At 31.4% G+C, this 18413-nt stretch overlaps 2 protein-coding genes across 2 annotated transcripts; both read right to left on the bottom strand.

Annotated features, from left to right (window-relative positions):
* Positions 1 to 1707: 1707 nt before the first annotated feature.
* On the bottom strand, positions 1708 to 3650 carry LOC133287577 (berberine bridge enzyme-like 26). Its single transcript, XM_061485213.1, has one exon. It carries the CDS (start codon positions 3617 to 3619, stop codon positions 2027 to 2029), a length of 1593 nt encoding a protein of 530 aa, XP_061341197.1. The 5' UTR covers positions 3620 to 3650; the 3' UTR covers positions 1708 to 2026.
* Positions 3651 to 9722: 6072 nt separating this feature from the next.
* On the bottom strand, positions 9723 to 11484 carry LOC133287582 (monolignol oxidoreductase AtBBE-like 13). The gene has a single exon (XM_061485218.1). The coding sequence runs from the start codon at positions 11462 to 11464 to the stop codon at positions 9875 to 9877; it is 1590 nt and encodes a 529-aa protein (XP_061341202.1). The 5' UTR covers positions 11465 to 11484; the 3' UTR covers positions 9723 to 9874.
* Between the last annotated feature and the right edge of the window lie 6929 nt (positions 11485 to 18413).

Below are 18413 nucleotides of genomic sequence, written 5' to 3'. Positions count from 1 at the left end.
CTCTATAACATAACACAATCACTTTTCCTACAACATAACTCATATAAAACCCTATATATATATATATATATATGAGGCAGGATCCTTTGACACCGGTGTCATCTGAGAGCCGTTAGATCAAAAAAGATCAACGGTATCACATGCTCGCAAATCAGAGTCGTTGATCTTTTTTGATCTAACGACTCTCAGATGAGTTGTCAAATTTAAAATTTGACACTGGTGTCAAAGGATCCTACCTATATATATATATATATATATATATATATATATATATAGGGTTTTATAATTCTCATTTAACATGAGAATTCAAATTTTCCTACATACCCTTCGATTTCCGTGCTGACATGGGTCCTACATATAATTTTTTCTAACATCTGGATCCCACATGCTTTTTATCTCTACAACATGAGAAAATCAAACCCCATATATATATATATATATATATATATATATATATATATATATATATATATATACAAACCTTCAAATTGTATGTCACATCAAATGAGCATGGATTCCATTCCTAAATTATAGCAGGCAAGACTCAAGAGGATATATACTTTTCCATAAAGTTAAATTAATAAATATGAAAAAAAGAAAAAGCAAAGACTAACTGGACGAATATGTGATGCGACACTTGTGGTAAAAAGAAGGAAACGAGAAACAGAAGAAAACGACAACAAAAGCGGTGGAACAGGGGAAGTTACCGGGTCAAGAAGAGATACATGTTTAAATCCGCTCAAGTAAGTTTTTGGAATCAAATGTACTTGTAAATGCAAAAATATTTCACTGAAAAACCTAATATTTGAAAGTTTTTGACTTGAATAGAATTGGCTTTCTTGAAAGATACTTGTAATTTATTATAAAAAAAAAATGTGCTGTTAAACTAGTACATCATGAACATAGTGCTACCATTTTATGAAGATTTTGTGTGTTTCCGAAGTTTTGAAGTTAAAGAGAATGCACTTCTTAAGTGAATACAACATGCACATATTGCTACCATTTTGGAAGATTTTGAGCGTTTCCCAAGTTTGGGTTTTGTGAAAAGGTTATTTGACCGACACAAAAGATATTTACAGACTTACAAAATGAAAAATATTGTTACACACCACTTTTCTGTAATTATTTTTATATCCGTTAATTATATATAAGTTTGTAATTAATAATGAGTGCTATTTAGTTAACAAATTAGTAATTAATTACTATATTGATAAGGGAAAAATATTTCTGCAGTGTGACAGCAGATAAGTTATCTGTATTTATTTCCAAAACGATGTCGTTTTGGTATTAAAATCTTAAAAAATTATAAATATAAAGATTATTGTAACCTTAAAATAAATTAAAATTACAAAAATATCATAATTTTCACTCAAAACAACGTCGTATTGGGCTTACTGCATAAAAAATGAACCCTTAAGATAATTGATTTTTAATACATGTTATTAACTATAAATTTATTTATCATTAATTGAAGTAAGAATAATATGAAAAAGATACACGTATCATTGTTGAAGGACTATTTTTTGACATCGTGCTTTTTTGTAAAATGAGTGATGTTATTGCAGTTCATAGTGGACTAACAGCTCATCCTCTAATTCCAAGTCAAACAAGTAGTAGTTCAAAGCTCACTAACAAGCCACTCATGTTGACATTTATTTGGAAAAACTTTGAGCAGTCTTAGCTTCTCAAATCTGCACAATAAATTTTGTATAGTGACATTACTTCAAAATATTCACTTGAATACCAAACAAGAGGGTCTCCAATGCTTTTACTAGCGCACTATCACAAATACACACACATACAAAGAAACTAAATGGCAAGGGAACTAAAGTGCAAATACATCAGAAGATTACTCAACTAAGTTGCTCATATAGAACATAAATATATGTATAAGAAACTACATTCTTCACTTAATTATTCAACTTGCAAATAGATATAACCGTACTTGTCACATTGATCTAGCATTCAAGCCATAATACAGTGCTTTACCCCTTTGATCTTCTCCTTTTCTTGCCTTCTACCCTTTTTAACCAATTGGCAATGGAGGGATGCTTTGCTCATGCCTAAAGAAATTAGATGGATCAACTTTAGTTTTAACCTTTACTAACCTATTGAAGTTATCCTTGAAATACCTATAACCCCAAGAGCAAGCCTTTGAAAAGTCTCTGCTGTTCTTCTGGTTCATCCCTATATCAAGATCTCTATAATTCACATATGTTTCCCTTGGATATTTTGAAGCATGAAGAGCCATGTAGTTGTAAAATTTCCTGATCCAGTTCATATGCTGTGCCATACTCTTTTCTCCATCAATCCATCCAGTTACATACTGAATTTTGTAAAGTGTTCCTTTTCTGTGAGGAAAAGGGGTTGCAGATTCTACAATCCTGCTCATCATTCCACCATAGGGATTCCAAATCATCAAGGGGCCATCATCCTGCAGAAATTTTTTCCATATTGCATTGAGGGATGTTTCTGGGATTACTTCCCTTACAAAATCTGATTTGGCTTTGAAGTAAGCCTTGGATGAGGGTTTTCCTTGAAGCAGAACTTCTGGTGGTGTTCCATTGGGATAGCCAGCAATATAAAGCACAGATTTGATCCAACTAGTTTCCAAACAATCCTTTCTGGTCAAACCCAATTCAGGAAAGCTCTTCTTCATTACTTGGAGAAGCTTATCAGCACCACCAAGAAAGAGAGCATTATAAGAAGTGGTTACAGTTTTGTGACCTGGAACACTACCATTCCCTGGCTGAATGAGGACTCTGATGAAGAGCTCATCATCAATATTTGGTGCCACTTGTTGCCATCTATAAAGAAGCTTGTTTGCTCCTTGTTCTAAGCTCTTAGTTACTGTAAAAACTGTCACAGTTTGTGGCACAGGAACCAACTTTATCTTCCACCAGAGAATAACTCCAAAGCTTCCACCTCCACCTCCTCTTATAGCCCAAAATAGGTCTTCTCCCATGGCTGCTCTATCAAGAATCCCTCCATTAGCATCAACAATTTTAGCATCTATGGCATTATCAACCCCAAGACCATACTTTCTCATCATGGATCCATATGCGCCTCCTGTAATGTGCCCACCAACACCTAAGGTTGTGCAAAGGCCTGCAGGAAAGCCATGTAGTGCACTTTTCTGTGAAATTCTGTAATATACTTCACCAATAGTGGCACCAGATTGAATCCAAGCTGTGTTGTGTGCAATATCAACATTGACAGCTCTAAGCTTTACCAAGTCTAGGATCATGAAAGGCTTCTCAATTTGAGAAACATAAGAGAGCCCTTCATAGTCATGCCCTCCACTTCTTACTCTCATATGAATTCCAAGCTGTTTTGCACAAACAACAGCTGATTGGACTTGAGAATCATGGAATGGGGTGAATATGAAATCTGGTTTTGGCACTGAAGGCAACAAGTACCTTAGATTCTGAGCAGTGGACTCAAGGATAGAAGTGTATGAACCATTGCTAGAAGTGTAGATTGATGAGGGAAATTGGTGTGGAATTCGAGAATGGAGTGTTAGACAATGGTTGAATGTTTCTTGAATTGGAACTGAAGTTGTGAGTGAAACTGATAACAGAACCACAAAACATGCTAACAAGGACATCAGAGACTGCATATTTTTTTATTTTATTTTTCAGTTTCAGATGTCTCTTGTGTAGTGTTAAAAATAAATGGTTTCTCTGGCTTGTTTATATAGAATGGTTGGTACCAGCTAACCGTAGTTTCTAGTGGCAATATACGTGTACTTGATCTAAGGCAAACGTCATAGGTATGGGTATTTCATTTTAGGGAAATATAAGAATCATGTTTCAAGAATGATACTGTTCATTCCTGCAACAAGGATCCGCTTCCGTATTTTAAGGATACGGCGTCAAATCCTAATTTGATTTGATTTTTATTTTTTTTTTAAGCGTGAAATCTACACTTGATTTGTGTGTACAGAAAAATGCTCTAGTCATGTCACATGACAAAAAACCAACCCTTCATTTTATTTGGTTCAATAGCATTGGTGTAGTTTAAATTATGACAATGTGGAATATTCAGTATTCGGTTGGTTTTTTTGACTTTCAGAATTCTGTATTGAATATAATTCACACTCGAGATTATTATGTGGAATATAATTTTTTTCTCCCCCTACCACGTGTACTACCCAATTGGGTATGATGCCAATATCTTTTAATGGAATAGTTTGGCATGAAAGAGATTTTTTATTTATTTTTTTCAAATTCCTACTTTCTGATCATGTAACTCATAAAAAATAATTGAATGGATTTATTTAAAGCAAAAATAATTTTTATTTTTATCATGCTTTGTTTTTCTATCACACCCACGTTTATTATGAAAAGAAAAGAGAGAAAAAGTTAATAAAACCACTTAATTTTATGTGACACCCTTAATATAAATTGAATAAAAGATGTCTCTAACAACCAATTCGTACATTAGTATTTGCCCAGCAAGCTCTGAAAGAAGACGCCAACCAAGCAAGCTCACGCGTGAATCGCCACTCAGTTTAAATTATTTTTTCTTATAATTAATTCATATTTAAACATATAATGATGTGACACTAATAATGTGTATGATTGACATGTCACCCTTATAAGTTATTAATGTGACAGGGAGCACCCACCAAAAAAAAATGTGCCAGGGAGCATGTTAGGTAAAATTTAAAAATAAAGTGGTAATACACTAGTACAATATAAAAACAAAAAAGCTACCAACTTTATTAAAATATTTTAGAATGGGGGATTCCGAAGTTAGATTTAAATTGATTTAAATTAAGTATCTACCAAAATTTGAAAGAAAAAGGATAAGATTGAGACGGAATGTGATAATATTTGGAGGCTATTAAAATAGTTAAGACTATAATTTTTTTTTAATATTTTTACATTAAATGTAGATAAGTTATTTATATTTATTCTCAAAATGATATCGTTTTAGGTTGAAAAATTAAAAAATTATAATGAGAAAGACTATTATAACCCTGAAATAAATTATAATTACAAAAATACCTTAATTTCCGTCCCAAAACTACGTCATTTTGGCCTCAATATAGATAACTAATCTAAAATAAATGCAGAAAAATTGAACCCACAAAAAAAGGAGGAGAAATTTTTTTTTTGGTACGTAAGGAGATTTTTTTTATATATACATGAGGGAAAAATAAAGTTATTTAAAAGAAAGTAGGGAGAATTTTCATCTATTTTCTTTTGAAGTCCCCACCAAATCGGGGGTTTCCATTTATCTTTGTTAATTTGAGCCTTTAAGTTGGTGATTACATTGAAGTTTTGCTCTTTACTTGATTAATTATGCTATATTTAAATTTACATTTTGATCATGAATTGTTGTTTGAGGATTCCATTGTCCATTTCATTCTCTGGCAACACTCCACAACAACCCACTGCAATTCTATCCAGTACACCATCTCTGAATCAGTGCTGCATTTTACGGTGTCTTTAAATCTCTAACTCAAGCATGTGGGTCGAGCCCATATGTTGGGGCACGTTCTCTTTTTCAGTCGTTTTGTGTCATTGTTGGTTTTTTGGTTAAGTGTTTGTCTCGGTTGGGTTAATTGATTTTTTTTAGGGAAAAATGTTTCTGCAGTTAATGCTGATAAGTTATCTATAATTATGTCCAAAACGATGTCGTTTTGGTATTGAAATCTCAAAAAATTATAAATATAAAGACTATTATAACCTTGAAATAAATTAAAATTACAAAAACACCATGATTTCCGCTCCAAAACGACGTCGTATTGGACTTATTGCAGATAACTTATCTGCACTAACTGCAGAAAAAGCAAATCATTTTTTTTAAAAATAATTATTTTTTGGAAAATCCTTGTCAATTGCAATGTTATACGACAAATGAATAGTTATTAAGACATAATTTTTAATGGATCTCATTATAATATTTTTTTCTCATCTCTTTTTCTTTTTCTCTTACCTATATTTTTTTCCTTTTATAGTTAGGCCATTTAGTTTTTTTTTTTTTAAAAGGAAAATATAGACAGAAGAAGAAAAGTCTGACAAGTAAACAAATTCAAAACACAAAAACTAAAAACCTAAAATAAAAAACCCAAAATTTTTAAAATCTGAGATAAAAATACAAAAAAAAACTATAGTTTTATTTATTTATTTATTTTTTTTTTGGGGGGGGGGGGGGGGGGGGGGGGGGTTAGTTAGTTTCTTTAGTTGGACATCGCAGGGATAGGAAAAGTATACAAAAGAAAAAAAAAAGTTAGAAAACAAAAATTACAAATACAAAATAAAAAATCTTTAAGAAACATAAACAAAAAACTTTTTTTTGGATTAGCGTGAATAGAGTTTTTTTAGGCGTCTTAACATGTTGCTTAGTTTTAATTAGTTCCCCCTTAAGTATTTCTATCATTTACGTTTTTAATTAATTAAAAATCAACCCATTCAACGTTAATATGATTAAAGGTAATTTCCTTTCATGATTTCTTAATTTTCAAAATTAATTTAAGATAAATTTCTTTAAAATAAGTATATCAAATAAATCATTCTTTGTACATGATCGACTTCAAATCTCCTCTGGTATTGGTAGATTCACTTTTGAGATAACTTTATCTCTTAAAATTTCAAAATAAAGGATATTTTAATAAAATTCATGTTATACCAGCATTTTTTTTAAACTCAAAATCACATTGTTTTAGGATTATATAAAAACTCTTCAAATTTTTAGCTAATCCCCTAAAATTAAAGGTGGCAAAGTGGGTGGTCCGTCGTGCTCCATCATATCCTGTTATCAACCCACTAAAAAATGAGCTAACCCGCCTCACCTTGCTTTTAAAAGTGGGCTGAAACACTTAGTCTGTCTCACCTCGTTTGACGGGTTGACCCAATAGCCTGAGCCTGTTTTACACTGGTGCGCTTCGACCTACCATCAACATGTCAAAAAACGAGCTTGCCCCACCCAGCCCAACTTTTAAGATGGGTTAAAAAACTCAGCCTGTCCCGTCCCGTTTAGCGCATGAGACGAGTTAACTGACCGAGCCGAGTCCATTTTGCTAGCTCTACTTAAAATTAACGACAACTCCTTAAATTTTTATTTTGGCTGCCGACGCGTTGCAATTTCAGTCACGAGTTGAACTCACTTAGATGGATTACTGTAGCAACTGCTATAGCCGAGTGATCTACTCTCACATCAGTAGTTCTTAATAGTGCTTTAGTATTTATCTTACTTTAATAAGATTAATGTTTTTCTAAAAAATAATTTTAAATTTTATAAGGCTCGTATGAATCCATATGAAAAAATATATATATATAGATCTCACATATTTTATATATATATATATATATATATATATATATATATATATATATATATATATAATAAAATTATCTCTTACAATATGAGACATATTTTAATTTTCTTAATATTCCGACATATTGTGTTAGTTTTATTTTGCAATTCTGTTACGAGACTTGGTATTTAGGAGAATAATGAGAAGGAAATGTCATCATAAAATTAACAAGGGAGTGTTTGGTAGAAAGAAATATTTTAAAATCCTGGAAAAATAAGTTTAGAAATTTTAAAATCCACATTTTATAGGAGGATCAATGTTGTCAAATTTGAGTTTCTACGTAAAAACGAAAATAGGTGGCAGAAACGTAAAACGTATCAACGACACGAAAAGTAAAATTTCTACTTTCTACTACTTAAGGTCAAGATACAAAATTATATATATGCATGTAAAGAAAATATCACATATTGAACATGTGTGTTGAGCCACTTATATATCTAAAAAAGAAAAATATTTTGGGAAAAACATTTCTCTGACAACTTGAGATAAGTTTATCTCCTACCATCCCAAAACTACGTCGTTTTGTTTATTTATTTCCTTATATTAATTGATTCACCTTTGAATAGTTATGATTTTCTTTTTTTTTTCTCTTCCTTTATTACCATTGATCCATCTTTGTACGGTTATGATTAGTAGCTAGAGATAAAATTATTTCAAACAACTTGAGAAACGTTAAACCCAATAATTTTTTATAATCAAGTATCAAAATTATAAATAATGATAATTAGCAAGTAATGGATAACCAATTTGCTCTAACTGCTTCATACGCTCTGCAGATTTTGGATCATCGCTCATCAGGATATAATTCCACTTCTTTCAATGCACACAATGATCCAAAAACACAAAATGATTCTCATAGCATAACTTATAATAGAATTACAGCTTTATAAGATATAATTTTAAAAAAACATATATCCAAACAAAAAGATATTAAGACACTGTGAATCTAATTTGGAGAAAATGAAAATTAGTTTTTTTTTTTATTTTTTTGTAAATCTTTTTTTTTAATTTTTTAATTTTAAGTAAAAACGGTCAAATCGGTAAAAATGTAAGTCTTTACCAAAGACCATTTTTACTTGCGTTTTAACACGCACCACTCTAGTAAAAACGTAAAAATGTAAGTTTTATGTTTTTACACTAGTTTTTGACAACAATGACGAGGATTGTAAAAATTTTCCCGGTGAAGTCGGAGTCACAAAATTCATGTTTATGAAGAAAATTTTTATCTTAAAATACAACCACCAAATAGGTGGTATTTTGAAAATCCCATGTAGTGAGAATATTTGATAATTTTTTTGGAACATAATTAACCTCAATCCATATTCAGAGCAACATTTTACAATTAACCAAACATAGTATAAGAAAATTAACCTAACATTCTCATGGATATTTTGGCCCATCAAACAACTTTTCTACCATATTTCCAAGAATTGTGATTCCCAAGTAAAAAAAATTTCTCCTCTAACGAAAGCCCACAATTTCTTTCCCTTTCATGTTTTCTCTCTCCCTCCATCTCTTTGTAAGTCTAAAGAAAAAACAAATGTTCATCAGTGCCCATAAAGTAATTATGCATCGTCAGAGGCCAAGCTTTACAAGTGGTATCAGAGCAGGGCCTTTCTCTCCAGTACAATGTAGTTCGAGGACGAACCAAGCTGAAGGTGGTGGGGATGTAACATCCCAAGGGCTAGCACGGGCATAGAGTGATTGCCGGTGAAAAAAAGGCACAGACAATAAGCGACTCATGCCAAATCTTACGGCTGGGGGTACATGAATGAATCAAATCAATACCCGAAAAAAAAAGGATTTCAGTGATTGTGAACAGGTATGAGACTGTACAGTTGGGGATAACTTACAAGAATTAATTGGTAATACCTATACTAACATACTAACAAAATGTATCTATTTTTCGGTAGCTCTTAACTTAAGATCTTCATAGTTAAGTATGCTTAACTTGAAGCAATTATGGGATGAGTGACCTCCTGGGAAGTTTTTCCAAGAAGAGTGTGGGGAGTTTCGCGTTGGTTTGTGGGGACAGTCATTGATTCTGAAAGTCATCGAGCCTTAGAATCACGTGCTAAGAATTTGTTCTAACTTAATTAATAGTTTTAAGTTTAAATCCCAAATATGTTATGTATAAAAATTTGGTAGGGAGAATTTTGTCGCATTGGTGATCGATCGGATTAGATAGATAATCGATGATAATGTGGAGAAAAATAGGCTGACACACTTGGGAATCATATAAGGCATTCAGATCCTATGAAAAAGATCATTACTGGTACCACAGTTTTTGTTTGAGAAACAATAAACACTTCAGTTACCCATATATAATCTTATCACAGATACAGTCACAAAGACAGCAAACAATTAGGCACTTCATCTTTATCTTACAACATTAAAATAACCAAAAACAAAGTAACAAATCTATATGTATATCCTTATTCCTCTAAACTAGCTAATAAACCCTTTCACAATTTATATATACTAGTCTAATGATTCTAGCAGCACAGTGCCTTATTTCCCATTTCTTGCATTTCTTGCCTCTTACATTCAAACTGGAAGAGGTGGGATGCTCTGCTCATGCCTGAAGACATTTTCAGGATCCACTTTGGTCTTTATCTTTACCAACCTGTTGAAGTTATTCTTGAAATACCTATTACCCCAAGAACTTGCCTGTATGTAGCTTGTGCTGTTCTTGGTGTTGATTCCCAAATCAAGATCCCTGTAATTCACATATGCTTCCCTGGGGAAGCTAGACACATAAGGAGTCATGTAGTTGTAAAGCTTCCTAATCCAATCTATATGCTTTGCAGCATTCTTGTCTCCATCTTGCCATAAAGATAAGTACTGGATTTTGTATAGTGTTCCATTTCTGTGAGGAAATGGGGTATCAGATTCTGAAAATTCACTCATCCTTCCACCATATGGGTTCCAAATCATCAAGGGGCTGTCTTCAATCAGCAACCTTTGCCACAATCCCTCAAGCCCCATTTCTGGTATAGGTTCTCTTACAAAATCTGATTTGGCTTTGAAGTAGTTCTTGAATGTTGGTTTTCCTTTGAGAAGAACTTCAGGAGGTGTATCACTTGGAAAGCCTCCAACATAGAGCACAGATTTGATCCAGCTTGTTTCCAAGCAATCCTTTCTTGTCAAACCCAATTCAGGAAAACTTGTCTTCACAACTTGGAGTAGTTCTCTGGCCTCACCAAGAAAGACAGCATTGTAAGAAGTTGTGATAGTTCTCTGAGTTTTGTTACCAGAACTAGCTGGTTGAATGATGACTCTAATAAAGAGATTCTCATCAATATAAGGTGCCACTTCCTGCCATCTATGTAGAAGCTTGGTTGCACCTTGCTCTAGGGTCTTAGTAACTGTAAAAACTGTCACAGTTGGTGGCACAGGAACCAGCTTTATCTTCCACCAAAGAAGGATACCAAAGCTTCCACCTCCACCTCCTCTAATTGCCCAAAATAGGTCTTCCCCCATGGCTTTCCTGTCAAGAATCCTTCCATTAGCATCAACAATTATAGCATCTAGGACATTATCAACACCAAGGCCATACTTTCTCATCATGGTTCCATATGCACCTCCTGTAATGTGCCCACCAATACCTATGCTTGGGCAAAGGCCTGCAGGGAAACCATGAACTGAACTTTTCTCATATATTCTGTAATAGACTTCACCAGTGGTGGCACCAGCTTGAATCCAAGCAGTGTTAGTTTTGATATCAACATTGATACCACGAAGCTTGACCAAATCAACAACCATGAAAGGGGTTTCAATTTCAGAAACATATGAGATTCCTTCATAGTCATGACCACCACTTCGTACTCTAAGATGAATACCAAGATTCTTTGAGCAAATTACAGCTGCTTGGACATGGGAATCAGCAAAGGGTGTGAATATAAACTCAGGTTTTGGAGCTGAAGGCAACAAACACCTTAGGTTATTAGCAGAGGAATCAAGGATGGTGGTGAATGAAGCATTGTTTGGACTGTAAATTGATGCATAAAATGGATATGTTTTGTCCGAGTTCAAATGGAGACACTGGACAAAACTTTCTTGAATTGAAGCTGAAGCTGTCAATGAAACTGATAATAGAAGGATTAAAATTGGCAAGTGTGAGATTTTTGACACCATGATTTTTGTGTTCTGAGGTCTAGGCTTCTCAGTTTTGTGCCTAAGGAGGGTGTCACCTATGTTCTATATATAGTTGAGTTGAGCTATTGTGCCAATATGCTGTGACAGTATAGGGTACTTGAGCTAAGACAAACGTCATACAGATGAAGAGTATTGGGATTGTTCTTGGGTCAATTTTCAAATTTTAATAATGAAAGTGTGGAAAATAAACTTTTTCATTTTAACTTGATTCCATAGAACATCGACCACTTTCACATTCAAAATAAACTGACAAGACTCCTCTGCTTCATCCCCATGAAATAATGCAAAGCATTAGTCTTGAATGGCCCCACGGGTTTATTTCTATATGATTTTTGTGAAGAATAAGAGATGAAACATGTCTGTATTCTTGTAGCACTATGTGATCATGCAACAAATAAAGCAAATTCCATATAATTAAATATTCTCTATCTTATCTGTAAATTTAAATTAAACCAAATCTCCGGAAAAAAAAAAATTAAAATTAAACCCTTCCGTGGCGTTCTAATGGTTATAATCGTATGGTCCACAAGACTCATCAATTAGTATATTTGTTGCTTTACTTGATTGTGTTACGTAAAGTTTAATGGCCCATGCTCAAGTTTTGTAATACTTGTTTACCAAGATTGATTATATATTGTAACGAGAAATTCCTAGTTGCTACCAAGGCTTAACTCAGATGGAACTGTAGAAGTCATAATATAAGATGTAATGTAGTTTTTGATCGAATACGAAAAAAAATTAAGTTGTAGTGTAACTATACGAAAAAAAATAAAAGGAAGACAAATTAGAAGAACCTTATCATCATCTAGATATAGAGCCTGTTTGGATTATCTTATTTTTAAGTTAGAAGTTACTTATAAGCTAAAGCTAAAAAAAGAACTTAAAAAAAGAAACTAAAAGCTGTTTGGAAATTATATAAAAATTTTAGCTTAAAAATTACTTAAAAACACATATTTCAAGAAAATTATCTCTCTCTATCTTTATCATTCTTCATTTTTAAAAAAACATACAATTCAAAAAAAACAGATAAGAGCTTAAAAAAAAACTTTTTCTAGGAGCTTTTAGTTTTCAGCTTTTTTCTTCATTTAAAAAAAAGAGTTTCTCCCAAAACCTGTTTGGCCTAGCTTATACTTATAAGTAGCTTATAGTTTAAAAAAGAGAGGATCCAAACAGGCACATGGTATTTATTATTTTGGGGCATTAGGAAAGCTAGACAACTCTATACGATTACATTTAGGTGGCGTTTGGTTGAGGAGAAATTTTTTGAAATCTAGGGAAATAGAATTGATAGGGAAATGGTAAGAAAGTGAGATAAAGTGAAAAATGTAAAAACAAAGTTGTTTGGTAGAGAAAAACTTGACTGGGGAAATTCACAAAAGTGAGACAAAATTACTTCACAAAAATTTGCAAACAGTGGTTTAGCTATGTGTTTTACAAAAAACCACATAACAAAAAGCTTTTCTAACAGTGCCGAAATCTATCTTTTTTCTATCCAATTGAAAAACCTATGCATTTTGGATGACTGACTTTTTGTCTGAATCTCATCCAACCAAACAGGTCAAAACTGGATTCCTTGTGTCACTTGCCTAGGAAAATTGGATAAAGACACTAGCCAAACACCACCTTAGTACTTTTGTTTTCATTTTTTATTTTTAAAATATTCTTCAGTAAGATTTCTTTATTTGCAGCAGGAAACATTTTTTTATATGCATTTGGAGCAGAAAATTTTGCGGGATATATATTTGTAGTAGAAAATTGTTTAATTGACCCTTTTCATAAAATTTTTACAAAGTTTTACGTTCTTATATAATACTAAAGATGCTACGGATTATATGAGAAATGATAGGACGGGCTCTTTACGGATCACAAAATAATGAATTCACTTACCTCTATCTGGAAGGAGCATTGTGAAAGTAAAATTAGATAAGTCAAAGTCAATCATATTCCTATATTATCAATTTTTTAATGTTGGATTAGATTCTCTCATGTTATTTGATAACTAAAAAGGGGAAGTCAGTTTTTACTTTGTTAAATTACAATAGTTAACTGATAAATCAATTAATTAATTAATTGATTGATTTTATTTTTATTATAATTTTACACCAGGGTAAGGTTCTTTTGTGTCTTGAATTATAATAAATATGATTTATTATATTTATTATAAGTTTTTATTATTATTTACATTATAATAAATATAATTTATTGTCTAACTTAATTAGATTAATAAAAGAGGTCCCCTGCCTCCTTAACTGATTTAAGTTATTTTTGGCATTTGAAACGTCAATGCAATTATTTACATTTTCCATAAAAGAGTCCTTGATTATAGGCTGGACATGCGTCCATCCTGCCGTGAATTACAGGAATTCACCATGGCAAGCGTGACTAGTGCTTCAATTTGTCACAATATGTATACGAGAAGAATAGAATGGTGAGTGGTGACCACTAAGCACGTTGATCAATTTGCGTGAGTTGTTATTGTTGAGAATCGTATGGGTGAACCAACGACAAGTGAATTAACTCTATATTTCAATTCAAAATCTAGATGCTCAAGTTATATGAGTCTTTTTTTTGCATTTATATAGTTTTGACTTGGTTCAAATCTAACTGGTGTGAGACTTCTTTACAACTTACACTTGATTATTTTCATCATCATAATTTAATCAGTGATCTTGAATTCGAGTATTAGATATATAATTATGGTAAAATTTGATATGAAGAGTTTTGCGGCCCTTATAATCCTACCAACTTGAATCCAAATTAGTCATTGAATACTGAATGGTTTATTAAAAAAAAATATAAAAAAAAATTAGAATGATACTTATTGAATACCATCTTTGGAGAATTTCAATGCCATTTGTAAATTTATTTTCTATGGCATTCCCTTCTAGTGCATGATTAATCTTCCCTCGTCTACCACGAATGATGAAAAGGAAAAAGGAGAAAGGGGAAAATCTCTCATGGCATGGGTCAACCGGATGTGAATCACCAATGACAGAGTTCTCCGGTGGGTCAAAGTGTCAAACTTTCTTACAGAGAGGGAAATATTAAATATGATTCAGGACTACTGAATTTTTTTATAATCCTTCTCACATCATTAATTTTTCTTTCTCTTTTTATCCATGTTATTTTCTTCTTTTTCAATTTTATCCTCCTATTTACACTAAAAAACCACCTAAAGAATGGTGATCCCGGTTCACAAAAAATAATCTCCTTGCGGAGAGAGGTGGTGTAGCCAAGCCAAACTTTTTTTTTTAAGTAAAAAAGTCAAGCCAAACTTAACCATATTGTTATATGCAATCATACATCATGAAATATATAAAATGAGACCTTTGCTTACAAAAAATTAAATTGTGTCATCATTTTATTGTGTTATATTTACATCATAAATAATAATTATGGTAAAAATATTTTAAATTTAATTTTCATTCTTCAATTAAAATTTGAAAAAATAAATTAAATGTAATTAGTAATGATCACTATATTAAAAAAATAAATTACATTAAATACAATCAGTAGTGATTACACACTAACCTACGTGCAATTCCATATCTTTGAAATTTTCATTCATTATTGAATATGTTTTAAATAATATCATTTTTTGTTTTTCCATACTTTAATATTTACACGGTTATTCTTTTATATGTATATTGGGAAAATTATTCTTACACTAAATCTTAACCGTTGATTTCCATCTATTTATTGGGTTATATTAATTAATTAATTAAGATTTATTTGATGTAAGACTGGTTATTTTTATATCGGTGTAAGTTGATCATATATATATATATATATATATATATATATATATATATATATATAATTCTAATACTAATCATACAAGTTTAATATTAATAACATTTGAGTTAATATCCAAGAGACAACTTCATTAGTTAAGTTGTAAGATATATGTAATAAAGGCATGTTTGGTGCACAATATGAAATAAGGCCTGATAATATAAGACTTGATATTATATAAGACCTGATAAAATTTTAATATTATTCAGCGTTTAACATGAAATTTTGTAAGATAATGTATTGTATAAGATAATATTATCCAGTATTTGGTAATGCACTGTATAATATTAGATAGGATAAAAATTAATTTTGATGAAAATACACTTTAATAGAGAATTTATATAATTCTTCCAAATATGTCATATGATATTAATTTTTATAAACATCTATTGATTAGTGTGTCCAAAAAAAATAATTTTTATAAAAATAAAAAATCTCCAATATTTTAAAAATTAATATATTGAAAAATTATTTTTGATTTTAATATTAATATATTAATTATTGAGAATTGCACTAGTCAGCGATGTTAATACATCAACACCTTATCAGACCTATTATCTCACCCCTTAGGCCTGATTAAGTTATACATCATTTTGATGTGTTAAGGAATTATGATGTATATGTTTATACGATGACCACACCAAACAACTAAAAATGTCATAATGTATAGTATATGCTTATATTATCATCCCTTATACATCATACCAAACAGATCTTAAGAGTAGACAATCTCAACCCTACAACGTATTTTGCCTTTTTCTCATCATTTTCCTGCTATCTATGTAGGTTTTCCCAAAACCCTCCTTTGAGTTGGATTACCTCTTTAGCTAAAAAAATATTTAAATAATTAATCAGTCCAATAATTATTAGGCTGAATCACATACTTTTGAGTCTAACAATATTGAGTTGTGCTTCTCGCAAATAAATTTTTAAACAAGGAGTAATTAGTAGTACACACATTTATCAGGGCTAGGGGTGTTCAAAATGTCCAAAAGAACCAAACCGATCCATAACCAAACTGCTCCACATTTCAAAAACCGGTTATTTTTTTAAAAACCGATTTCATATGAAACTGCATTTTATTTTATAAACTGGTTATTTACCAAACCATAAAAATAATTGGTTATCCATGGTTACCATAACCAAAGTGCTCTACAATTAAAGAACAAATAAGTATTATTTTTTATCATGCCTATTATATTAGTCAATTGACTCAAACTTTCAAACAATAATCTAGCAAAAAAAAGTTAAGCAGCTCAAGTAGAAAACATTTATTAAAAAAAGTTACACATAAATCGAAAGGTCGCATCCTAAGAAAGCACTTCTTACGTAACGTAACAACTTTTTTTCCTAAGAAAAAATGACAAAGGCGAAGGCTTTGAAATGACAGAGATGAAATTAAAAAATCATAACGAAAAGGGCAACGAAATTAATCGATTAGCTTAACATCTCTGAGAGCGCCGTTAAAAGGACAACTCACAACGGATTTACTTATTTGTTCTCTAATTATAGACCAGTTTAGTTATGGATAACCAATTCCTTTTATGGTTTGTTAAATAACCAGTTTATAAAAATAAAATACAGTTTCATATAAAACAGTTTTTTAAAAATGGGGAAGGATATCGTAACAATCAAGTTGTGTTACTATCATGTTACTACCAATCAATCTCACCGTTAGATCGATTATGTTGATCCAACGGTTATATTTATTTCCCTCTTTGTATGGTTATTATTCCCCATATTTAAAGTGAAAGCATTAAATATGAGAAATCATAACTATACAAAGGTGGAAATAAATATAAAGTATTAAATTTGGGAAATCATGACCATACAAAGATGAAAATAAATATAACCGTTGGATCAACATAATCGATCTAACGGTGAGATTGATTGGTAGTAACATGGTAGTAATACAATTTGGTTGTTACAATATTCTTCCCCTTTAAAAATAACTGATTTTTTAAAATGTGGAACAGTTTGGTTATAGATTGGTTTAGTTCTTTTGGAATTTTGAACACCACTACCCATACCTTTCTCTTGAGAGAACGAAGAGCAATTTTTTTTTTAGTTTTCAAATAATTCATATGTTCTTCTATCAATTACTCTCAAAACAACGTGAAACAATTTCTATAAGAATCATTTCATCCGGAGAGTCCCAAAACAATGAAGATTCTTGCAAGAAATAGTTGGTCAACTACCTATAACAAGGAGAAACAAACGACTACTTATAAAAATAGCACAATCCTTCAAAAACCGATTTTGAATTTGTTAAAAAATTGATTTTGAATTTGATAACCGGTTTATGGTTCATAGTCGGTTTTGATTTAAAAACGGTTTTGAATTAAAAGTGGTTTTAAATTAAAACCAATTTTAAATCAAAACTAATTATAAATCATAAATCGGCTTTGGAATCGGTTTCAAACCGGTTTAGAAAATTAAAAATCCATTTTAAAAAAAGAAAATCAGTTCAGTTTGAAAACTAAACCGTTTAAAACTGATTCGGTTCGCTTTTTGTTAAAACCAGTTATGAACCGCTCCATACACACTTCTAATCAGGCCGTTTATATAGTTTATGCAAAATGCCTTCAAAATATAATCAAGTGCATTTGTGCAAAGCAAATGGTGTCTTTGTCATTAAAATTGACCACGATAAGAAGTTTCAGCTGAAAGCCTTAAACCGACAACAAATAAAGATGGTTGAAAAAGATTTAAGCGAAAAAAGTTAGATTGAAAATAATAAATTAATAATCAAATGTAGCTTTGTTCACACCTTTCACATTCTACTTTCTAAAACAACGACTCTGATGGCACCCCTTTGTCTGGTCCATTTAATTAAACGCATAATGTTGACGTCTTTTCTTTGATCAGATCTCTGTTCTTCCTTTCACGTTTTGCTTTCTGTACATAAGAGTAAAGTTGTCCTTTTTTGTGTGGCCTAAAATTTTCATTTTTTATTCCACCACATACAAAATAAACAAATTAACAGGGAAAATAAAAAAAATGAGATGAGCACTACGTCAATCTTCTGTAATGTTCTTCTAATCACGGGATATTTATTTATGTTTATTGTTTTTTTTTTTTAACCCACAGAGGGACTTCAGTGACTGCTTATAATTGGAGTTTAGTTACATTT

Source organism: Gastrolobium bilobum, unplaced genomic scaffold (assembly GCF_033153095.1).
Source record: "Gastrolobium bilobum isolate Gb01-03AN ecotype WA unplaced genomic scaffold, APGP_CSIRO_Gbil_v1 utg2365, whole genome shotgun sequence".
In the NCBI taxonomy this organism is placed as follows: Eukaryota; Viridiplantae; Streptophyta; class Magnoliopsida; order Fabales; family Fabaceae; genus Gastrolobium; species Gastrolobium bilobum.
The sequence above is the reverse complement of the archived record's forward strand: the minus strand, read 5'-3'. Positions and strand labels throughout refer to the sequence as shown.

Coding starts and splice junctions, on each gene's coding strand:
- LOC133287577 (XM_061485213.1), bottom strand. CDS start 3,619: ATGCAGTCTCTGATGTCCTTGTTAGCATGTTTTGTGGTTCTGTTATCA.
- LOC133287582 (XM_061485218.1), bottom strand. CDS start 11,464: ATGGTGTCAAAAATCTCACACTTGCCAATTTTAATCCTTCTATTATCA.